The sequence below is a fragment of the Symphalangus syndactylus genome, chromosome 2 (genome assembly GCF_028878055.3).
Source record: "Symphalangus syndactylus isolate Jambi chromosome 2, NHGRI_mSymSyn1-v2.1_pri, whole genome shotgun sequence".
Classification (NCBI taxonomy): Eukaryota; Metazoa; Chordata; class Mammalia; order Primates; family Hylobatidae; genus Symphalangus; species Symphalangus syndactylus.
The window spans coordinates 128,523,013-128,547,679 of record NC_072424.2 but is presented as its reverse complement, the minus strand read 5'-3'; the positions used below and the strand labels follow the sequence as shown (position 1 = coordinate 128,547,679).

General features: G+C 43.6%; 1 protein-coding gene across 2 annotated transcripts in view; it reads right to left on the bottom strand.

The window, feature by feature from the left end:
- PLEKHG1 (pleckstrin homology and RhoGEF domain containing G1) overlaps positions 1-24,667 on the bottom strand; it is a 121,631-nt gene that overhangs the window by 26,923 nt on the left and 70,041 nt on the right. For both annotated transcript variants that reach the window (XM_063632253.1, XM_055267423.2), the window contains exons 5-10: positions 20,181-20,227; positions 15,187-15,337; positions 11,290-11,421; positions 6,741-6,923; positions 6,552-6,647; positions 6,294-6,380 (exon numbers count right to left, since the gene is read on the bottom strand). In XM_063632253.1, coding sequence (XP_063488323.1) covers positions 6,294-6,380; positions 6,552-6,647; positions 6,741-6,923; positions 11,290-11,421; positions 15,187-15,337; positions 20,181-20,227 — 696 coding nt within the window. The remainder of the gene's footprint in view (positions 1-6,293; positions 6,381-6,551; positions 6,648-6,740; positions 6,924-11,289; positions 11,422-15,186; positions 15,338-20,180; positions 20,228-24,667) is intronic.

Here is a 24,667-nt window from a genome sequence, read left to right as displayed (position 1 = left end):
ATTTCCAACATCCTGTCTTTGTGAAGCAGGGTTTTCTGCAGTGACAGTGACCAAAATAAAATGAGAGCAGACTGGACATAAGCAACACACTTGGGGTGTCGCTGTCTCCCATCACCCCCAGATGGGACCGTCTAGTTGCAGGAGAACAAGCTCGGGGCTCCCACTGATTCCACATTATGGTGAGCTGTAGAACTATTTCATTATATATTACCATGTAGTAATAGAAATAAAGTGTGCAATAAACGTAATGTGCTTTCATCATCCCAAAAGCCTCCCCCTGCCTCCATCCGTGGAAAAATTGTCTTCCACAAAACCAATCCCTGGTGCCCAAAAGGTTGAAGACCACTGTCCTAGGGGATTGTAGCCTTTCTTGCCTCTTTGAAGTAATTTTCATTTTTTAAGGGTAGTATAATTTAACCTACAAAACACTATGCTAAAAATAACTTTTAAAAGAATTTTACTCTATTTTGCTACGATCTGTGATATCACAGTAGAAATATTTTGGCTAAGTGGCGATCATGTTTAGTGAAAAAGTGTGGGGCTGGGGGGAGCCTCAACACAGTCACCTTAGAGAAAACAAATGCTTCAATTTTTGTAACACTGATAGCTATCTCTCTTGTGCATTCAGAGCTTGAGATTATGAGATGAAATTAATTACAAACACAAATGTCAGCTCAGTCTCTGGGAAGTGCAATTACAGACCCATGCTAATATATAAAATGCAAAATATCTTCACCTTTATTCTCAATTAATTTGAAGAAGAGTTAAATTTATTTGCCACATATGCTAATGGGCAATACGGCTATTTCCAAGAGTTCCCTGGTATCTGTAAAGCTGACTTCAAGAATTTTTTCTTGACATTTAATTTTTAAAGTACTGTTTCCAGGTTTTCCACTAGGTGTCAGCCAATGACCATCATTGAATTAAAAGAACGGAAGGCAGCTGGGAGGCTGTAACTAATGACTTTCCCACAGCTGTGTTGATATTATTAGACTGGTGATACATTTCTTGATGTTTAAAATTTCCCACTATGCATTTATTTCATAGAAATAATAGAAATACATTTTGAAAACTTTAGGAAAACAAGAAATAATCTCGAGGAAAGATGTGGAAAGTTCACTTTATTAATAATCCTGCTTAAATAGAAAATTATTATTACATTATAGTGAATAAAGTATATTAAACAAGTGTGTTTGAGGCTGGGTGTGGTGGCTTGTGCCTGTAATCCTAGCACTTTGGGAGGCTGAGGCGGGTGGATCACTTGAGGCCGGGAGTTCGAGATCAGCCTGGCCAACATGGTGAAACCTCATCTCTACTAAAAATACAAAAATTAGCCAGGTGTGGTGGTGTGTGCCTGTAGACCCAGCTACTCGAGTGGCTGAGGCACAAGAATACTTGAACCCAGAAGGCGGAGGTTGCAGTGTGCTTTTTCTTGTATGGAGATTGCGCCACTGCACTCCAGTCTGGGTGACAGAGTGAGACCCTGTCTCAAAACAAAACAAAACAAAACAAAGTGTTTTTATTGCCAGTGGGAATAATGTGGTTAGGATGCTCTTTGGAGCCAGATAGACCTGGGTTTGAATCCAGGCTTGGTCATGTACTAGTTATATAAACTTGGGCAGTTTATTTAATATCTCTCAGCCTCTGTTTTTTATTTTTTCCAGAATGGAAAGAATAAGAACTACCTCATAACATATTTTGGTGAGGGTGAAATAAGAATATAAAGTACTCAGCACAGTGTGTATGCTCAATAAGTTGTAACTGAAAAGATGTTTTTAGATAGAAAGGATCGACAACTTGGGGAGAAAGTACGATGTTATATTGACTATATTAATCATTTGAATACTTTAAAGGGAACTTCCTGGGGCACACATGCCTAGCGTGGGAGAAAGACAGGTATGTAAGGTGGTCTCGTTTTGTAACTGCCTTTCACAATCTTGTTAGCAATTTTGATTTTCCCAGTAGACAGGTAAACAATAGGTGAGGCCCATCAAAGACACACTGCCATTGCTCAGAAGGGCATTCTAAGGCACCAGGCCAGCAACAAAATGACTAATCATAAAGAAAATGCAGTCCCCTCTCTGCATGAGCTCCCTTTCATCACATAACACCCTGATGAAATGAAAACTCGTGCTTAGGTCCAAGTCCACACCTATGCACATTCATTTCCTGAGGACCAAATCATTGCTGGCAGTCCTGAGAACAAGCTTCAAATGCTTGTCAAAATATACAGAGAACAAAACAGACTGTCCCCTTTCTCAGAAATCTCAGCCCTTCTTATTTTCCACGCAGTTCACTTTTCATGATCATCATCCCATTGTCTGCTCCACCTCACTCCTCTCAGCCCCAACTTGGACTGTTTCACCATCCATGTGAATAATCCACCCACCACCATAGTTCCTTGATCACTTTATCTCTAATGACCTTTTCCTCCACTCCAGAGCAGCAACACAGAATCAGAGCCACCTCCAGAACCTGATCACACTCAAAACCGTCCCACCTCTAAGGCAGGACTCCAAAAGTCCCTTCTTCAACTACAGATTGGTGCATTTCCTTCTCTCCAACATTAAGCCCTGCTGAACCAGGCTTTATGACAATACTGCAGTCCCTCACCCCACGCCTCTGTTGCCAGCTGGTTTTCTTCTTCACTCAGCCTGATGTCATGCCCAATTACTGCAACTGTGTGCTCACTGGCACCCTCCCCACCCCGGCCCTGGGAACCTTCCCCTACCAGCTCTGCCGGTTCCCAACCTGGAGGAACCCACACACACCACGGTTTTCACCAGTAGTTTCCAAGTTGTCGAGCAGATTTTTGAAATGACGTCATCACACTGATTCATGGGGGCCAGCTTCAGTTGGGTCTTTGATGTCTTTCACAGGCTATTCTAGTCATCTCTAGTGACTGGTCCATTTTGTTTTGTTTTGTTTTGAGACGGAGTCTCACTCTGTCGCCCAGGCTGGAGTGCAGTGGCATGATCTCGGCTCACTGCAAGCTCTGCCTCCCGGGTTCAGGCCATTCTCCTGCCTCAGCCTCCCGAGTAGCTGGGACTACAGGTGCCCGCCACCACGCCTGGCTAATTTTTTGTATTTTTAGTAGAGACGAGGTTTCACCATGTTAGCCAGGATGGTCTCGATCTCCTGACCTTGTGATCTGCCTGCCTCGGCCTCCCAAAGTGCTGGGATTACAGGTGTGAGCCACCGTGCCTGGCCTGGTCCATTTTTTTTAGCAAGTGTTCTTCTGATCCTTTCCACTTTCCCTCAGACACCCCTGATCTCTGCTTCACTCACTCAGCAGATGACTTTATCACCTGCATGAGTGAAATCAAACCCCTTGTCTTCCCCCAAGTCCACCTCAAAGTTCCTCCATCTTTCATCTTTTTCTCTCTTGGTTCAGAGAGATGCTTCCAGCCCTTTCCAAGATGAGCCCCTATTCCTGTGTGTCCCATCCTCTTCCTTCCCACCTCCCCAGGTCCCCTTCCAACAGGAAGTGAGCCATTGTCGCCTCTCCCACCTTCCTTCTCCTGCCCTGCCATCTGCTCATGGACTCGGCATTCAACTCAGACAAGAAGTCTTGCTTTGCTCTTGCCTCTCTCTCCAAACTATCATTTTTTCTTCCTTTTGTGAACTTTATATATAAAAAAGTCTATACCCATTCTGTTCCTTCTTAATCCCCTTTTTTCTTTAACCCACTGTGATCTCTCCCTTTTCTCTTAGTTGCCAAATATAAAATCTGCTTTTCTGTTTAAATCTCCTTGACCTCAGCAGCTTTTGAGACTGTCTCCCCCGTCTCTGAGATGTGCTTTTTCCTTGTTAGCGCAGCGCCTCCTCCTCAGACGTCATCCCTGCCTCCTCTGCTTCTCTTTCAGTCTTCTTTGGCTGTTCTCCAAATCCCTCCACCCGCTTTCTGATCACTTAGATGTTGGGATTCCCAAGGTTTCGTCTTTCCTTTGCACATTTTTGTGGGCCATCTTGTTAAACCTTAGGGCTTCAATTACTGCCTCTAGCAAGAGTCTCCTGATCCTTAGCTTCCAAGACCTGAATTTCCACCTGTGGCTGACCCTGCCCAGCAGCACAGGTGCCAGTGAGAGCAGAGGGCTCCTCTCTCTCACTCCCATCTCACGGGTTCCTCTCCCTGTCTGTCTCAGAACTCACAGTACCATGCTCTCCTTCAATCCCTGACTCAACCTTGACTCTTAGTGGGCAAAATCCTGCCCCCTGCCTCAGTGGCACTTTCTGCATTTGTTCCCTCTGTCACTGTGGCTCCACGGCAGCACTGCTGAGCTCCTTTCTAGGCCATGGTGGTGGGTTACTATCTTCTCCAGCCTCCAACCTCACTTCTGCCACTTGTCACCTTGTCCCCAAAGTTACACTCTCAGAACACAGGACTGACCGCGCCATCTCCCCTTCCTCCAAAGCCTGCAGTAATTTCCCAGTGTGAATGCATCCAGACTCCTCAGAGTGCATGCCCACAGCCCTCCAGGGGCTCCTGCCCTTCCCCTCCCTGCCCCAGCCCCTGCCTCAGCCCCTGAGAACTCAGCCCTCCCATCCTGGCACCATCTGTGTGCCCTGAACACAGCGCATTCGTTTTTTTTTTTTTTTTTTTTTTTTTTTTTAAATGCAGGTCTCTAGGTCTGGTTTCCTTAATTCCTTTTTTCCCCACTTAATAAAAATATTCCTAAGACTGGGCATGGTGGCTCATGCCTGTCATCCCAACACTTTGGAAAGGCTGAAGCAGGCAGATCACTTGAACCCAGGAGTTTGAAACCAGCCTGGGCAAGATGATGAGACTACACCTTTACCAAAAATACAAAAATTAGCTTGGCGTGGTGGCACAAGCCTGTGGTCCCAGCTACTCCAGGAGGCTGAGGTGGTGGGATCTCTTGAGCCCAGGAGGTCAAGGCTGCAGTGAGCCATATTTGCACCACTGCGCTCCAGCCTGGGTGACAGAGTAAGATCCTGTATTAAAAAAAAAAAAAAAAAAAAAAAATCCTTATCCTTTAAGACCGAGGTAAAAGATGTTTTCCTTCCTCTCTCCACTCAACTGAATTGAACACTTTATTCTTCCACAACACCTGGGTTATACTCTATTATGTCTTCATGGTTGGCAAATGGTTCATGGCTTGGCGGCTGGCTCCCCATCTACAGATTCCTGCTTGGCCGAGTTTGTATCTTGTCTCCCGAGCACCCTCATGGGACCTAGCACAGCTTTACACCTATAGGTGCTTCATCCACCTTTGAATAATTCTCCTAACTTGATCTTCTAAGCCCCAAAAGGAAAACATCACCACCTCCACAGAGCCTGCGATTCATGTGAATCTTTTTTTTTTTTTTTTCTTGAGACGGGATCTTGCTCTGTCACCCAGGCTGGAGTGCAATGGCACGATCTCGGCTCACTGCAACCTCCGCCTCCTGGGTTCAAGAGATTCTCCTGCCTCAGCCTCCTCAGTAGCTGGGACTATAGGCGCGTGCTACCACACCCGGCTAATTTTTGTATTTTTAGTAGAGATGGGGATTCACTATGTTGGCCAGGCTGGTCTTGAATTCCTGACTTCAGGTGATCTGTCCGCCTTAGCCTCCCAAAGTGCTAGGATTACAGGCGTGGGCCACCGTGCCTGGCCCCATGTGAATCTTTTTGATGTTAATGGCTGGTTTAGCTGAGACGTAGTTCCTACATATCCTATCTCTCAATTTTCTTTCTTTCTTTCTCTTTTTTTTTTGAGACAGGGTCTTGCTGTGTCACCCAGGCTGGAGTGCAGTGATGCAACCTCAGCTCACTGCAACCTCCGCCTCCTGGACCCAGGTGATCCTCCCACCTCAGCCTCCCACCTCAGACTACAGGTGCATGCCATCATGCTGGGGGCTAACTTTTATATTTTTTTGTAGAGATGGGGGGGTCTCACTTTGTTGCCCAGGTTGGTCTCGAACTCCTAGGCTCAAGTGTTCCACCTGCCTTGGCCTCCCAAAGTGCTGGGATTACAGGCATGAGCCACCATACCAGCCTCTTTATTATGAAGTTGAACATTTATCCTATCAGGATGCCTTGCTGGGACTTCATTAGTAATTAAATGATCGGATTAACCGTTGTCACTCCCAGATTCTAATTCTAAACTCTTCTTCTTTTTTTTTTTTTTGACCCAGTCTCTTTGGTTTTTTTTTTTGAGACAGTCTCACTCTGTCGCCCAGTCTGTAGTGCAATGACGCGATCTTGGCTCACAGTAACCTCCGCCTCCCAGGTTCAAACGATTCTTGTATCTCTCTCCTGTTTCACTGTGCGTTTTTCAGCGTCCTCCTACCTTAGCTGGAATCTTGGCTGCATGGTTCTCCAGAATCAGTCTCTTTAGGTGCAGAACCCAGAGGCGTTTGTCTTGCTGGGATTTGGCCTGTCAAGACGAGACGTGGACAGTCAGACAACTTGATTCCACCACCCACAGGACTCTCTGATGAGATGGGAAATGACCATGTGGCCAGAACGCTCTCAAAAAGCCACATGGTACACAGCACTCATCGTTACACAAAGGGGCCTTGCGGAGAGGCCAGGGCCCGGCCGCTACCTGGACTGTGTGCTGTAGCTTGGGATTCTTGTAGTGGAAGACGCTGAAGCTGAGCGGCTCTTTTGGAATCACCTCCACAAGCATGAGGTTGCCACACTAGAGCAGAGAGAGCAGAGAGGGTGAGGCAGACTCAGGAGGGAACGGCACTGGAGATCTGAGTCCCTGCCCATGGCCAGCGTGCAGACCTACCAGGATGTGAGCTTTGTATGTAAACGTATCATCTCTCTTCTTGGTGATGAGCAGCAGCTTGTCGAAGAGGAAGAGCGTCCGCTCATTCTTGGCTCGCTGGATGCGGAAGGTTCCCTCAAGCACCAGTTCCCCGTAGCTGGTCAGGTCTGGTCCCTTCCAGTTAGTGAGCAAACTCTGTATCTCCTGAGAAAGGGAATGGGCCATGGCATTTATAGGAGGCAGAAGCCAGGCACCAAGGGCTTGGTGGCCCATCTGTTGAGCCTCAAGAATGGTGCCAAATTGTCCCCGACGGGGTCTACTATCTACATGGTATCTGATGGTCTATGACATAAATCTGCATTTACAAGTGGTGCCACTTAAGGGTTAATAGCAATGAATCAGGCTGTTAGCTGACAAGCTGCTAATTACTTATTTCCATTCCTTAATCATGCCATGCTGTGGCTCACAGCAGCCCTTACATCGTTCAAAAGCCAGGTCCAGGGGCCACCAGTATGGCCTCCTTCCCTTGATTTTGTTTGTTTTGTTTTGTTTTCTTGAGACAGAGTCTCGCTCTGTCGCCCAGGCTGGAGGAAAGTGGCACAATCAGGGCTCCCTGCAACCTCCACCTCCCTGGTTCAAGCAATTCTCCTGCCTCAGCCTCCTGAGTAGGTGGGATTACAGGTGTCTGTCACCATGCCTGGCTAAATTTTTTTGCATTTTTAGTAGAGATGGGGTTTTGCCATGTTGGCCAGGCTAGTCTTCAACTCCTGACCTCAAGTGATCTACCCACCTGTACCTCTGAAAGTGCTGGAATTACAGAAGCGAGCCACCACACCTGGCCCCTTCCCTTGATTTTTCTCACCCCCTCCTCTCTGGGGAAAAAAAAAAAACCTTTCAGAGCTGTTGACTTGAAGACTTTCTTCCAGATACCGAAGTTCATACCACACATAAGTAATTCAAAACTAAAGCCTATATAAAATCACCCACATCATTTTCTCAGAAATTTCTTGAGTTTAAATTTACTTACTCAGGGAAAGGAAATGAACCTTTCTTTGCCCCTAACTTAGGTTTTAGTGCTTTTTTTTGTTAAAATTTTAAAATTTTATGGGTACACAGTAGGTGTATATATTTATGGGGTACATTTGATATTTTGACAGGCATACAATGCATAATAAACACATCAAGGTAAATGGGCCTCCGTCACCTCCAGCATTTATCATTCTTTGTGTTACAAACATTCCAATTATACTTTCAGTTATTTTATAAATTACTGTTGACTGTAATCCCCCATTGTGCTATCAAATACTAGATCTTATTCTTTTTTTTTTTTTTTTTTTTTTTTTTGAGACAGAGTCTCGCTCTGTTGTCCAGGCTGGAGTGCAGTGGCGCAATCTCGGCTCACTGCAACCCCTGCCTCCCGGGTTCAAGTGATTCTCCTGCCTCAGCCTCTCAAGTAGCTGGGATTACAGGCACCCACCACCATGCCTGGTTAATTTTTGTATTTTTAGAAGAGATGGGGTTTCACTGTGTTGGCCAGGCTGGTCTCAAACTCCCAATCTCGGGTGATCCACCTGCCTTGGCCTCCCAAAGTGCTGGGATTACAGGTGTGAGCCCCGGCACCTGGCCTAGATCTTATTCATTCTAAGTAAAGTTTTGTATTCATTAACCACTCCCACTTGCCCCACTCCCTGTTTTAGTGTTTTAATAGAAATTGATAAATATAAACTAATAACACGACTTTGACATTTCTGTGGGATTTACTGTGTATGAATATCAGTGTTTTTAAAGGAAGCTGATTTTATTATTTTGAAAAATGAAAATATTCACAAGCACCATTTAATTAAGGAACCCACAAGACAACAAAAACTTTACTGGTTGAAAACAGAAACGAACAGAAATGGAGTATTAGTTTGAGCCAGAGTCTGATTTAGTAATGACTTCAGAATGTCAAGCAGCTTCACATAGTATGAAAAACCAGCCATTTAGACATTTCTGAATATAGCAGTCCCCCTTATCTGCAGGGGATATGTTCCAAGACCCACAGTGGGTTACCAGAACTGGGGATAGTATCGACCCCTAAATATACTATGTTTTCCCTACAAATACATACCTATGATAAAGTTTAATTTATAAATTAGGCATAAAGATATTAACAACAATAACTGATAATAAATTAGAACAATTATAGCAATATGTCAGCATCACTACTCCGTGCTTTGGGGCCATGATGAAGTAGAATAAGGTTGACTTGAACACAAGCATTGCAAAACATGACAGTCGATCTGATAACCAAGCCAGCTACTGAGTGACTAACAGGTGAGTGGCCGTAGGCAGTGTGGATACACTGGACAAAGGGGTGATTCATGTCCCAGGTGGGAGGGAGAAGGGCAGTGTGAGATTTCATCATGCTACTCAGAATGGTGCAAAATTTAAAATTTACAGATTATTTCCAGAATTTTCCATTTAAGTTTTTTTTTTTTTTTTTTTTGAGATGGAGTCTCGCTCTGTCTCCCAGGCTAGAGTGCAGTGATGTGATCTCAGCTCACTGCAACCTCTGCCTCCCGGTTTCCAGCGATTCTCCCACCTCAGCCTCCCAAGTAGCTGGGGTTACAGGTATGCGCCACCACACCTGGCTAATTTTTTTTTTTTTTTTTTTGAGACAGAGTCTCACTCTGTCACCCAGGCTGGAGTGCAACGGCATCTACCTCCCGGGTTCAAGCAATTCTCCTGCCTCAGCCTCCCAAGCAGCTGGGATTACAGGTGTGTGCCACCACGCCCAGCTAATTTTTTATATTTTTAAGTAGAGACAGGGTTTCACCATGTTGGCCAGGCTGGTCTCGAACTCCTGACATCAAGTGATCCGCCTGCCTTAGCCTCCCAAAATACAGGAATTAGAGGCATGAGCCATCACTCCTGGCCCTCATTTAAAAATTTTCTAACCTTGGTTGACCGTGGGCAAATGAAACTGCAGAAAGTGAAACTGCGGATAGGGGGGCGGACTGTATTCAATAGATTCCGACATTAAGTCTGCAAAACACTTGAATGATAAAGCATTAACTTTTGTTGCTGTTGCAACAAACAAACAAACAAAAAAAACAAAAGCAGCCTGGAAGATTAGAATATCATCTAATAGTCAGTGGCATCACACCACACTCTGGCTGCCTATACCTGAAACCTACAGAGTTTGTTCTGACTTACGAGCCAAATAAGGTATCTTTTTTCCCGAGTTAGGCAAGGCCACTCTGTATAGCGTGGAGTCACTTTGGGCTTTTCTGTCTCACTCTAGGGACAGCCAGGAGCCTGGAACTAGCCTCTGGGCTCATGCAGCCTCTTGTTTTGTTTTTAATAGTGCATCTATTGAGGTACCCAGGGCATGATCACTGGCCCAACAGCTGTCAAAAGTTCCTTAAGATTTAGGGCTCAAATGTTTGTGCTGAATAGGCCTTTAGCAAACTTCTCTGTCTTATTTTAAAAATGAGGAAACTGTCAGGTGCGGTGGCTCACACCTGTAATCCCAGCACTTTGGGAGGCTGAGGCAGGTGGATCACCAGAGGTTAGGAGTTCAAGACAAGCCTGGTCAACCTGGTGAAACCCTGTCTCTACTAAAAATACAAAATTAGCCGGGCATGGTGGTATGCTCCTGTAATCCCAACTACTAAGGAGGCTGAGGCAGGAGGATCGCTTGAACCCGGGAGCCGAAGGTTGCAGTGAGCTGAGATTGTGCCACTGCATTCCAGCTTGGGTGACAAGAGTGAAACTTCGTCTCCAGAAAAAAAAAAAAAGGAAACTGAAATGACATGCTGGAGGGTCCCCAAGTGACCGTAAAGGAGCTGGTTCAGCCTTGGCTCCCCTTCCTCTGCGTCCCCTGCCTATGACCACCCACACACCACCTCATGATTTTGCAGGAACCGGTGGCAGAGGAATAAAGGCTTAAAAAGTCTTTACATAGTTTAGGGAAAGTTGCTTTCAACAAGAATTACTAAATTTGCAATTAATAGAAGTAGGAGGCTCAAAATTTTAACTTAGACCATCAAAGGGGCTATAAGCAAACAATTAGCTTAAAAGTTATAATGTCGGCTGGGCGCGGTGGCTCATGCCTGTAATCCCAGCACTTTGGGAGGCTGAGGCAGGCAGATCACCTGAGGTCAGGAGTTCGAGACCAGCCTGACCAACATGGAGAAACCCCGTCTCTACTAAAAATACAAAATTAGCCGGGCGTGGTGGCACATGCCTGTAATCCCAGCTACTTGGGAGGCTGAGGCAGAATAACTGCTTGAACCCCAGAGGCAGAAGTTGTGGTGAGTGGAGATTGTGCCATTGCACTCCATCCTGGGCAACAAGAGCAAAACTCCATCTCAAAAAAAAAAAAAAAAGTGATAATATCCCTTTCTCTTAAATAGCCATACTAGACAATGATCGGTATTACTGATGTCCTGAACTTTTTTCAGGGAGAGCTACACTGAAGACGGTGAGTGTAGTGCAGTACTTGAGCAGCCTTAATATTTTATTGGGAAAACAGTAAGTCAGTACACCTGCAACCCTGCTGGGCACTGACACCTCGTGGGCTCACCTGCAACCGGACCGCATGCTCATGTTTCCGCTTCATGTCATTGATGTGCCAGGCAACTCGCTGCATTGTGTCTATAGCATCAAGCACCACATCATAGCCTTCTGTGTCCTTATCAAGGTGGTTTTCTATTTCCTTAAACAAAAAAGAACGAGTTTTTTTTTTCATTTTATTTTCACATAGACAGTGAAACAAATGGCACTGCTATGATTAGTTCCTTATATTTTATTTTTGCTTATTTATTTACACACTGTCAGCTGGGTGTGGTGGCTCATGCCTGTAATCCCAGCACTTTGGGAGGCCAGGTGGGTGGATCACCTGAGGTCCAGAGTTCGAGACCAGCCTGGCCAACATGGTGAAACCCTGTCTCTCCTAAAAATACAAAAATTAGCCGGGCGTGGTGGCGCATGCCTGTAGTCCCAGTTACTTAGGAGGCTGAGGCAGGACAATCACTTGAACCTGGAAGACAGAGGTTGCAGTGAGCTGAGATCAGGCCACTGCACTCCAGCCTGGCTGACAGAGTGATACTCTGCCTCAAAAAAAAAAAAAAAATATATATATATATATATACATATATATATATATATAAATACAATATTTACACACTAGCACCATTCTTTAAGATTTTGAGGCCAGAAATACCTGCAACAAAATGGTAAGACAAGGGGGAAAAAAACAGGGATAGGAAAGATAAAATTGGAATAGGATTCCAGAATAAACAGGATAAAACACAACATGCATGTAGCCCATTGAGTTTCAGAGTGATATTATAGTTATTATAACAGATGTGGGAATTGCTCTTATAGCTCTAGAGTTCTGAGCTTCCTGGTGGCCAATGTTATACAGTTCTCAGTAATATAGTTCTCACCCTCACAAGATAAAATGCATACTTATTTTTTTCCCTTATTTATTTAGGAAGCAAAATGTTTCATACAGGACCTTAATATTTAACAGACTCAAAAATATAGCGAAAATTATCTTTACAAAATTATCTCTATAGCAAGTAGACATTTTAGCACATTTTCCTGTAGTCAAGGTTTTTAAAGGCCAAATGAAGTTGACTAAAGAAAATCCTTCAGAGTGTTGAGAAGGATCTCATGGTTTCAGCACTCAATTCTCTGATGGTCAGAAGTATGTTACATTAGCAATCATCTTACCACTGGAGGCCCACAATCCCAGGAACATGAGAGAGGGACAGGATCTTTGTTCTAGTTCTTTTGAGCACATAAGACACTTGTCCCTAGATCCTCAAGAGTCTAAGGATAGAGACTATTGTATACAGTTCCTTCGATTTTTTATCTTCTCAGTGCCCAGCAGAGAGTTGGGTGGTGAGTAAGTGCTTATTAAATTGAAACTATTGCCTTTTTTAAAAACAACAACAACAGTAATCCTATATCAGTGCCTAAAATAGTAAGAAAACATTGTAATCAATTAGATCGTTCTTGTGACATTTATCATACATAATCAGCTAACGGGTGGAGGTTAAATGTTATGGTACAACTTGAAGATTAGTTCCATTATTTTATAGTAACGATGTAAATCTTTGTTTACTTTTACTGAGTACTCAAGTTTTTCTCTAGCTAGAAACTGTAAAAGAATTTACATTTTCTTTCCATGCTTGGACTCAGCTGTCAGCAAGGTCCTAAATGACAAATTTAAAAACATAATGATTTCTTCTTTTAGCCTGAGAGACAACCGTGCTCATCAGTAAACAGACTGGGAGGTACAGAGGATATTTCTGTGGGGATTTTCACGGATGGCTACATAACTTTGAAATGATGTGAATCGGCCAGGCACGGTGGCTCACTCCTGTAATCCCAGCACTTTGAGTGGCTGAGGAGGGTGGATCATGAGGTCAAGAGATCGAGACCATCCTGGCCAACATGGTGAAACCCCATCTCTACTAAAAATACAAAAAATTAGCTGGGTGTGGTGGTGCATGCCTGTAGTCCCAGCTACTTGGGAAGCTGAGGCAGGAGAATCGCTTGAACCTGGGACGCGGAGGTTGCAGTGAGCTGAGATTGTGCCACTGCACTCTAACCTGGCAACAGAGCGAAACTCTGTCTCAAAAAAAAAAAAAAAAAGAAAGAAATGATGTGAATGACATAGAGGGAGCCCTCTAATCAACTATAAAAGCAGAAAACACTTCAAAAGCAACCAGAAGTTAGTTTTGGATTAATCCAACCACTGTTTTTTTTTTTTTTCTTCATTGCCAGCCCTTAATATGTAGGATAAAGGCTGTTTTTCCTGTTAATTAACTTTTTGTAAGGATCTTGACTTGTCTCATATGCTTAACTGAGATCTTAAACTTTACTTTTGACTGAAGACCATCTTACTGTCTAGAAGATCATATTAGAGATTTTTGGGACACACTAGTCTTAGATGTTACATTAACAGAATTCAGCAGAGATGTGTCCTGAGACAAATATTATTTAAGAGTTATTTGGACACTGATTTAGCAAATAAATCCCACTAAATCTAAGAGGTCATAAGGATCAATTTAAAAATTAAAATAATATCCCTGATGTGACTTCATAGAACATAAGATTCTCCAAAGATGAGTTACTCAGGCAAACAGACAAAGCTAAGAAATTGCTAGTAAAGATGGACAATCAAAGTTCTCGAAATTTTAAATATATATGAACCAAACAAATCTGGAATAATTATCCAAATTAGAAACGTGGAATCATTTAAAAAGAGATACCTATAAACTGCAGGCCTGTTGACATGGAGAGGAACTCTGAATTAAAATTCCTTTAAAAAGGGGATTTTAATGTATCATAAAAATAATAAAAAACAATAGCTTATTTTTATCAAGTGCCTGTGAGCCACAGTGAATGTGGGCAACTTATAAGATTTAGACCCAGGCAGTCTTTCCCAGAGCCCTGTTCCTAACCACTCCGCTGTACTGTCTTTCTCCTGCTACAAAAGTAAGCAAGTCCTACTTACAGAATGAAAATTACTTGCGATAATACTTTTTTTTCCCATTCACATCAACTTTTCTGGAGGGTAAGAAATAAGAATTTGAGGCCGGGCATGGTGGCTCACGTCTGTAATCCCAACACTTTGGGAGGCTCAGGCTGGAGGATTGCTGGAGCTCAGAAGTTTGAGACCAGGCTGGGCAACATGGTGAAACTCTATCTCTACCAAAAATACAAAAAAGTTAGCTGGGCATGGTGGTGCACACCTGGAGTCCCAGCTACTCAGGATGCTGAGGTAGGAGGATTGCTTGAGCCTAGGAGGCGGAGGTTGCAGTGATCTGTGATTACACCACTGCATGCCAGCCTGGGCAACAGAGCCAGACCGTGTCTCAAAAAAAAAAAAAAAAAAAAAAAAGAAAAAGAAAAAAGAATTTAAGAGCTATGATTATCTTTGTTTCTAAAGCCTGCTTGAATTTTGTAAAAGTAGTGGAAAATAATATAAGAGGAGACATCTGAAGTGACGCTAAGCCCAGCTTGGAGGTCACTTATCAGGCTGCTCATCTGTCTTCTCCCTTTTCAGCCCCTTCTCTTTGCTCTCCATGCAAAAGCCAATCTATGACAAATAGCTTTCCCTTCCAATTGCCTACTGAATCAGGGCTGATGGAAACATTACAAAATCTGTTTTTCATTTGCATGATAGCTCCCTGCCTGAAACTGTCAGTGCACAGGGCGAGGCACTCCTAAGCCCCATCAGAATCAGAGCTAAGATTAATCTCTTCTCTTGGCTGTTGTCAATGGGGCCACGGGCCTAGAATATAAATATCTCCAAATCCTCAAAGCAGATTAGTCAGTTGTGAAATATGAGTGTGGGAAATGTTTCCATATGTCCATAGCATTTTCTGGTATTTTCCACCAAACTTAATATATACACACAAAACTCCCATCCCCTGGAAAGTGCTCATGCCAGGCAGAAACTTACATGCAGAAGGAGATGATACTTGAGAATCCGCTGAACTGGTTTCAAGAGATAGGACCCCAGAGGCAGCGAGTGTTTCAGAGTTTCCTGACGTTCCCTGAAGAATTTGGCCAGTATCTTGTTCCTCATGCACTCTGTTAGCACAGCCACGGACCTGCAGGAAGAGTCCATGTTTTTATCTAAATTGTAATGCTTTATGTGGGTATTCAAATTGTAAATGCTATTGCAAGTGTAAATGTCCTAAAACGGGTAGGGTAGCTCCAGAGCTGTGGTCAGATCAGCATGCCTTTAGGCAACTTGGAGAAAGGGGTCCCTCTGGGAGGGTGAATTAGAAAAAGGCACCGGACCCACTGGCAGTGGCACCCTGGGCTCATGGCTTCTAAGGAACAAGTTCCTTCCTTCTAGGAGACGCAGCCTTGTGCCAGGGCCCATGGCTTGGCAAAAGTTATTTGAGTGGGATTTTAGCCCCTAGCTGTGCCCAATCTGGGTATCTCTGTGCAGTGCTCACACAGCAGGCTGGTATTCCATTTCCACAGGTTAGATTATAAGGAGTAGGCACTTTTTGTACTAAGAAAAAGGCGTTCCTTCCTGCTAGAAGATCCAGGCCCCTGTCAGAGCATTTGCCACCCCCTCTGCTGGCCCCTTTTATATGATGCACAAACTGTGACCCTATGTGGTAGCCTTGCTTAGAGACCTCTTCCCTTGGGTAACTTCCCTGTGAGAATCTTTGAACAGGTCTCCCTTTCTACCTCCAAATTGTTATCCTTACACGTAATACAGCTTCTGGGAAAGCCAGATAGTCTTGCTCCTATGGAGTGTGCCTCAGATGAGGGTGTTCCGAAAGTGGGTGAGAATTCTTTCTCCAACCCAGATCCCCTCAAGGTGGTGAGCACAGACAGCCCCAGAACATCTTAAGGCAATGGTTGAAACAATGCTTGTATCACAAAGCAAGCTAACGGCTTGTGTAGTCGCACGCACATAAATTAAAAATCTTTCGTTCTCAAAATGTAGAAGGAAGCAGGTGGAAATAATTTCAGCCCTTTTCTCCCTAAGTCAGTAACATTTTCAAGATTAATTGAGAAAATCAGAGCCAAACAACAAAATAAGGCTGTGAGGAAGGAAGTTAAATGGAAGTTTCATAGTTAAACCATTAGAATCCCTTTTGTGCCAATCTACTTTGAGAAATATCTATTCACACTGATTTATTTTCCCCTTGAGTCAAGATTTCGAAACTCTCCATCATGTAACCTAGGAACATTTCTAAGGTTCTTTAGAGTCAGAATCGGCTGCTCTGTAGCCCTTTGGCCACCTAAAGGCTTGGGCTCTTGCTCAAAGGTAAGAACCTGCAACAAATTAGGAGCACGCTGAGTTCCGGTTTCCTGGAAGTCTTGGGCACAGGCAGGCATCTGAGGACAAGGACCTGGCTGGGTTTGTGCCCCTCCCCGGGGAACAGAGTGTGGGACCTTGTGTCTCTTCACAGCAAAATCACTGAGGTGTGCCTGTGACAAAATCACTGTCAAGGTGTGCCTGTGACATTTAATATCACCAGCGGAGATCCAAAGGGGGAAGGAAAATTTGTCAGATGGGCTGAAATACCTGGCATTTTTGGCTTGTTAAGTGGGAGAAGGGAACTTCGGGTCTCAGAGAGTAAACTGATTGGATACAAGTGGACAAGATAAAATATTTCTCTATGAATACGAAAACCACACAATTGGGCAAGAAATGGACATGTCTTCTTCACCAAGAACAACTTTTGAGTACCTCTCTGCTAACACTTTTCTTCAAAGTCACACTCAATTTTTTTTTAAAAGACTACTTTCTCACCAGGCATGGTGGCTCATGCCTGCAATCCCAGCACTTTGGAAGGCCGAGGCGGGTGGATCACTTGAGGTCAGGAGTTTGAGACCAGCCTGGCCAACATGGTGACACCCCCTCTCTCCTAAAAATACAAAAATTAGATGGGTGTGGTGGCATGTGCCTGTAATCCCAGCTACTTCGGAGGCTGAGGCAAGAGAATTGCTTGAACCCAGGAGGCAGAGGTTGCAGTGAGCTGAGATCATGCCACTGCACTTCAACCTGGGCAACAGAGCGAGACTCTAACTCTAAAAAAAAAAAACTTTCTCCAGAAAATTATCCTTAACCTTGAGCTTTTATTACACATTACTGAGTTTGTCCTGTTAATTTATATTATAATTTATATTATACATATATATTAATAATATATATATTGTTAATTTATATTTATTTGATCTTCCAGAACATGCTCTTCCACCATTGCATTTAGTTGCATCTGACCTTCAAAAGAATAGAAACTGCTTGAAGGCAAGGGTATTGTTTGCTATTTCCTGCCAATATACACCAGGCTTGGGACGGTGCTCCATGAATGACAAGCTCTTAAAAATGTCCTTGCACAAATGATTTTGCCTCTCCCCTGGCTCTGAAGGCAGCCTAGCATATAAAGAAGCCGTTTTTATTTTGTACTCTTCTTAATAAATCACAAAATCTTCTGAATTTGCAATTTTGGAAGTTTAAGAATTATTTCTTTAAATGGTATGTTTATAATGAAATTTATAGAAACATAATTCCCCAAACAAGCTCCTGTATCATTTTAGATTCTCATAATTGGGTCTGGAACTTTGTTGATTCTTCAGAATCTGAATGTTTTTTCCTTCCCTAAGGAAGAAATTTTGTACAGAAGATGAGGGCTGATTCTGTGATTTCTCTGAATTAGGGCGTGAGGCAAGCTGGCTTTTGGTTTAGAACCATGGGATTTAGCTGGGGCATCCTGCAATCGCCTGATGTTTTCAGCATTAAGATGGAAACAAATACTTTAAGAGAGAAAATTGCTTAAGTGAAACCATGTAAATTAACTATGGGTGGGTCTACAGATAAGGATGTGTAATAAATGTTCTAATATGCATGTGGGTCTATTTATTTTGTTGTTTTTTTTAGGGAAAACTGGGGAAAGCAGGGGTCCTCCAAGGAAAAGTATTTGCCATGAGTAAGTTGAACCTCTGAACTTCTGGCTTCTTGGGTCTTTTTTGTTTTTTTGTTTTTTTGTTTTTCTGCGACAGAGTCTTGCTCTGTTGCCAAGGCTGGAGTGCAGTGGTGCAATCTCAGTTCACTGCAACCTCCGCCTCCTAGGTTCAAGCGATTCTCCTGCCTCAGCATCCCAAGTAGCTGGGATTACAGAGATGTGCCACCACATCTGGCTAATTTTTATATTTTTAGTAGAGACAGGGTTTTGCCGTGTTGCACAGGTTGGTCTCGAACTCCTGACCTCAGGTGATCTGCCCGCCTTGGCCTCCCAAAGTGCTAGGATTACAGGCATAAGTCACTGCACCCAGCTGCTTCTTGGGTCTTTAAGAGACAGGATCTTGCTCTGTTGCCTGGGCTGGAGTGCAGTGGTGCGATAGTAGCTCAATGTAGCCTCAAACTCCTGGGCTCAAGCTATCCTCCTGCCTCAGCCTCTTGAGTAGCTCTAGGACTACAGGTGCACGCCACCACATGCAGCAACATCCTGGGTCTTTTAATCCATACTGGCTTTCTGGGGTTACTCCTGACAGTGGGGAGCAGGGGACCTATTTGTTCTTCCTTACAGAAGTAACACTCAGGGCTCAGTGTGCTGCCTTCTCTTCTGGGTGGATCCCACCACCCACTTTACCATCAGGGACCTGTCTATCAAGACTGGCTACAGAGTGTGTAAAGTCTCCCTAGCTCTCTTCTTCCTGGCTGGTCCTTAAGATAACTCAAAGTCTGGTGGGGCATGGTGTAATTGCAGCTACTCAGGAGGTTGAGGTAGGAGAATCACTTGAACCAAAAGGTAGAGGTTGCAGTGAGCTGAGATCACGCCACTGCACTCCAGCCTGGCTGGCAGAGTGAGACTCTGTCTCAAAAAAACAAAACAAAACAAAACAAAAAACCCCATAACTCAAAGTCTGCTAATCATGTGGAAAAAAAGGAAAATAAAAAGGCAGGGGGAGAATCACAAAGTTTCAGAAACTTTTACAAAGGACATACTCATAGCAGCATGAGGTCTTAGAAGTCAGAGAAGAAACCTTGGTTCAAATCCAAGCTGGGCCATTCATCAGCTATGCACCCCTCAGAGAATCACCTTACCTATCAGAGCCTCAGTTACTTCATCCATGAAATAGGGAAGGGGCAGAGGTGATGGTGAACTAGCACTTATGAAGAACTTAGGAGGGGCCAGGCACTGGGATGGGTGCTCTGCTTAAAAAAAAATCCCTCAATGTCTCTGGATTGCTTTGAAAAGTTAAATTCAGTATTTTGTATTTACAGCATTTAGCACAGGGCTTAGGAATTAGTAAGTGCCCAATAAATATCTTCTGGAGAAAAGAAGAAATTCCTACAGTTGTAGCCCATCATCTTAGGCCCAACTCCCTTACTGAAATGGTCAATACATTGTCCAAGGATGCTTCCTACACGGCCCTTGTGCCATTGATTTCCAATGCAAGGAAAACTGAACCAACAACCCAGGTGAGATGACGATGCCCCTCTTCTCATCCAGGCTTATGATGATCTGTCCTTCCTCTGAACTCCATTAAACTTATATAGTTCATAAAACTTATTTGGAAAAAATAGAATCTGTTCTCTCCCCATCTAGATTATAGAAACTCATTAGCAATGTTTCCTAAATTCTTAAAAACATGACACACACAGAAACGGGTTAGCAGGCAAGACTTGCGGCCTGATGCAACAGCTTGCTTAATTTCGTTTTGGAGATACCTAGTCATCTTTTCGGTTTTTCCATAGACCTTTACAATTTTTCCCCATACTGGCTCTGCAGGGAGCCCCAAAGCCCAAATGGATCCATATCTGGGTGCCCCTGTACTGTTCTCAGCACGTTTTGCATTCTTCCCATAGTATTCAGCACAAGGCCAGGCACAGAATGCCTAACAACCACATGTACTGCACCAGCTGACTTGAAACAATGTGAAAGTGAACAAAAGTACTCTTGGCCCATTCTCGATCCATACCTTGGATAGTTAGTGCAATACTGGGTATAAATGTGGAACTCTTCACTCTGCAAGGAAACAAAAGAAATTTTTATAGGCAACAAAGCACACACATAAACAATCAATTTAAAACAATAAAAAGAAATAGCATTCGGGCCTTGACATTTCTATATATATATATTTATTTTTTTGAGGCGGAGTTTTGCTCTTGTTGGCCAGGCTGGAGTGCAATGGCGCGATCTCGGCTCACTGCAAGCTCTGCTTTCCCGGTTCAAGTGATTATCCTGCCTCAGCCTCCCGAGTAGCTGGGATTACAGGAATGCGCCACCATGCCTGGCTTTGGTGGATTTCAATGTCTTTCACAATTTTTTCCTAGACTGCCAAAGAAAAGAGGTATGTAGACAGGGAGGGGAAGTGGCCAGAACTTTTGATGGTAAGACTGTCAGTCAGAATAACTAAGTTAAGGCCAATGAATTACTAGCTCTTGCAAAATCTAAAATAAAATTTCCTTTTTTTTTTGAGATGGAGTCTCGCTTTGTCGCCTAGGCTGGAGTGCAGTGGCACAATCTCTGCTCACTGTAGCCTCCGCCTCCGCCTCCCCAGTTCAAGCAATTCTTGTGCTTCAGCCTCCTGAGTAGCTGGGATTACAGGCACACGTCACTGTGCCCAGCTAATTTTTTGTATTTTTAGTAAAGATGGGGTTTCGCTATGTTGGCCAGGCTTGTCTCTAATTCCTGGTCTCAAGTTATCCGTCTGCCTCAGCCTCTCAAAGTGCTGGGATTACAGGCGTGAGCCACTATGCCTGGTCTTGAAATTATATTTTGAAAAAGAGCCACAGATTATTTTGGTGGTGTTTCACATTCTCCAATTTTTTTTAACTTTTACTTTCTTTTACTTTTTAGACCACTTAATGCTGGATTCACATGTGACTCTAAGTGACTATTTTTCTGGTAGCTTTATTTTTTTTTAATTCTAAAATCTCTACTTAGAATCCTTCCTGTTAACCTCAACTGGAATTAGGTTAAACTTTTTTTTTAATGGAAAGTTTCAAGCATATATAAAAGTACAGAGGATGGTATAATAAATCCCCAAGTTTCCATTGTCCAACCTCAATAATCATTAACTCCTCGTCTCTGCCCCCTCCCACTCCCCTGCTTCCCCATCATTCTGAATTAAATTCTAGACATCAATTTGCTTGTAAATATTTTAAGATGTATCTCTAAAATAAGGACTTTATTTTATTTTTTTGAGACAGAGTCTCACTCTGTTGCCCAGGCTGGAGTGCAGTGGTGCAACCTCAGCTCGCTGCAACCTCCGCCTCCTGGGTTCAAGCAATTCTCCCGCCTCAGCCTCCTGAGTAGCTGGGACTACAGGTGTATGCTATCACACCCAGCTAATTTTTTGTATTTTTAGTAGAGATAGGGTTTCGCCATGTTGGCCAGGCTGGTCTCAAACTCCTGGCCTCAAGTGATCCACCCGCCTTGGCCTCCCAAAGTGTTGGGATTATAGGCATGAGCCACCATGCCTGGACTAAAATAAGGACATTAAACATAATACCATTGTTACACTTAAATAATTCAATAACATCATGAAGTTTCACCAGTCACTATTCATATTTCCTTTTTTCTTTTTAAAATCTTTTGCCTGTTTGATTTGCAAATAAAAATTACACAGAGCAAATGGTTGATATCTCTTTAGTAGTCTCTTTTCATCTCTAAGTTCTCCCTTATTTTTCTTCCTTTTGCAAGTGAGTTGAAGAAACCACACCGTTGTGCTGCACAGCCCAGTTCCACTATTACCAATGCCATCTCTAGAGTCTCCTTTTATTTTTTTGAGACGGATTCTCGCTTTGTTGCCCAGGCTGGAGTGCAGCGGCACAATCTTGGCTCACTGCGGTCTCTGCCTCCCAGGTTCAAGTGATTCTCCTGCCTTAGCCTCTCAAGTAGCAGGGATTACAGGCATGCATCACCACGCCTGGCTAATTTTTGCATTTTTAGTAGAGGTAGGGTTTCACCACGTTGGACAGGCTGGTCTTGAACTCCTGACCTCAAGTGATCCACCCACCTTGGCATCCCAAAGTGCTGGGATTGCAGGCATGAGGCACTACGCCTGGCCTGGTTTCATTTAATATGCCCTGTCCATTATACTCATACTGGTTTAGTAGAGACTTGCTCAGATTTAGGTTCCGTAATTTGGCACAATACACTAGTGGCTATTTTGTGCTTCCTCTAATGGAAGTACAACGGAAGTCTAATGGAATCAAGAGGTCCAATGGACATAAAGTCTGGCTGTCTCTCTTCTGTGATGCTAACAACCATTGGCACTTATTGGCTAGATCTATTAATTTATTAGGGGTTGGAAAATGGTGGTATTTCTAATACTTTATTCCTTATTAGCTAGAATCTTTCCAAAAAAAGAACCTCTTCTTATGAACTCTTGGTTACTCTGCAGTTTGTGATTTGTATGGGAAAGGCAGAATAAATGTTTAATTCTTTCCTTTTTATTTCAAGACAGGGTCTTGCTCTGTCACCCATTCTGGAGTACAGTGGTGGTCACGGTTCATTTCAGCCTCAACCTCCTAGCCTCGAGTGATCCTCTCACCTCAGCCTCCAGAGTAGCTGGGACCACAGGCGTGCCACCACCTCTGGCTAAGTTTAAAACTTTTTATGGAGACAGGGTCTTGCTATATTGCCCAGTCTGGTCTCAAACTTCTGGGCTCAAGTGATCCCCCTGCCTCAGCCTCCGAAAGTGTAGGGGATTACATGGATAAGCTACCACACCCAGCCAATTCTTCCCTTTAATTTTCAAAATAACGTATTGGTTCTCCAGCGTCATGCAAAGGTGATCAATTTGGTGTTTTAATATTACTGCAAATTCATTAATATGAGCCTATTTAATGAGTTTCCATTGTTTTCAATTAATTATCTTCACTGATGCTCAAATTATCCCATTTTTGGCTAGTAGGAGCCCCTTCTTGAGCATTCATGACCTGGCCTATGGTCTTTTGTAGCTTGTTTCCTGGTGTGACAAGATGTCCCAAGACTATCTCGTATATTTCCTGCCCCACACTCATTCTTCATGGAGCCCCTATTCCTTCTGGCAGGAAACAGTGTTTGGAGACCACAATCTGGGTATCAGGGATACTCTTGCTGTAGCGTAATCATCATTTCTGGGACTTTTCAGTGGACAGAGTTAGGAAGTGGTGTGGTTTTTTGTTGTTGTTGTTTTGAGATGGAGTCTTGCTCTGCCACCCAGACTGGAGTGCAGTGGTGCAATCTCGGTTCACTGCAGCCTTTGCCTCTTGGGTTCAAGCGACTCTCCTGCCTCAGCCTCCTGAGTAGCTGGGACTACAGGCACTCACCACCACGCCCAGCTAAATTTTTCTATCTTTAGTAGAGATGGGGTTTATGCATGTTGGCCAGGCTGGTCTCGAACTCCTGACTTCAGGTGATCGCCTGCCTTGGCCTCCCAAAGTGTTGGGATTACAGGTGTGTGCCACCGCGCCCAACCAGGAAGTGGTGTGTTTTTTTGTTTTTGTTTTTTTGAGACTGAGTCTTGTTCTGTCGCCCAGGCTGGAGTGCAGTGGCGCGATCTCAGCTCAACGAAACCTCTACCTCCTGGGTTCAAGCGATTCTCCTGCCTCAGCCTCCCAAGTAGCTGGGACTACAGGCATGCCTCACTACGCCCGGCTAATTTTTGTATTTTTAGTAGAGACGAGGTTTCTCCATGTTGGCCAGGATAGGAAGTGGTGTTTTTTTAAAAGGATAAAATACAACCTTAGTTCATACTAACACTTATATTAATAATTCAGATACAGGACTACAGCACTTTTGATTAGCTACACTCATTCTTTTGTCTGTGTTTTCTTTCTTCTACCAATTCCATTTCTCAATGATGCTAACATAAATACTTCTTTGCTTCATCTTGCAACACACTCAATAATTTCAGAACAACAATAGCAACACCACCATAAACAGTATCATTATTAAATAGTTACAGATGTATTTGCTGTGTTTCATCTAAAGCATATTTTCAAATCAACTGAAATTCCTATTGCATGGTTATGCCACCAACTGGATACAGTTTAATTTTGCTTTCAATTTTTGGTGACTGCTTTTTGGAATATTAGTTTTGTTCTATAATTATGTAAAATATTTACATGGCTTCAAAGTCAGTTCTGCAAAGAAATTCATATTCAAAGAAGCCTAACCTCTTTTTTTTTTTCTTTTTTGAGACAGATTCTCGCTCTGTCACCCAGGCTGGAATACAGTGGCACCATCTTGGCTCACTGCAACCTCTGCTTCCCGGGTTCAAATGATTCTCCTGCCTCAGCTTCCTGAGTAGCTGGGATTACAGGCATGTTCTACTATGGCCCAGCTAATTTTTTTGTTTTTATTTTTTAGTAGAGATGGGGTTTTGCCATGTTTGCCAGGCTGGTCTCAAGCTCCGGGCCTCAAATGATCCACCCACCTCGGCCTCCCAAAGTGCTGAGATTACAGGTGTGAGCC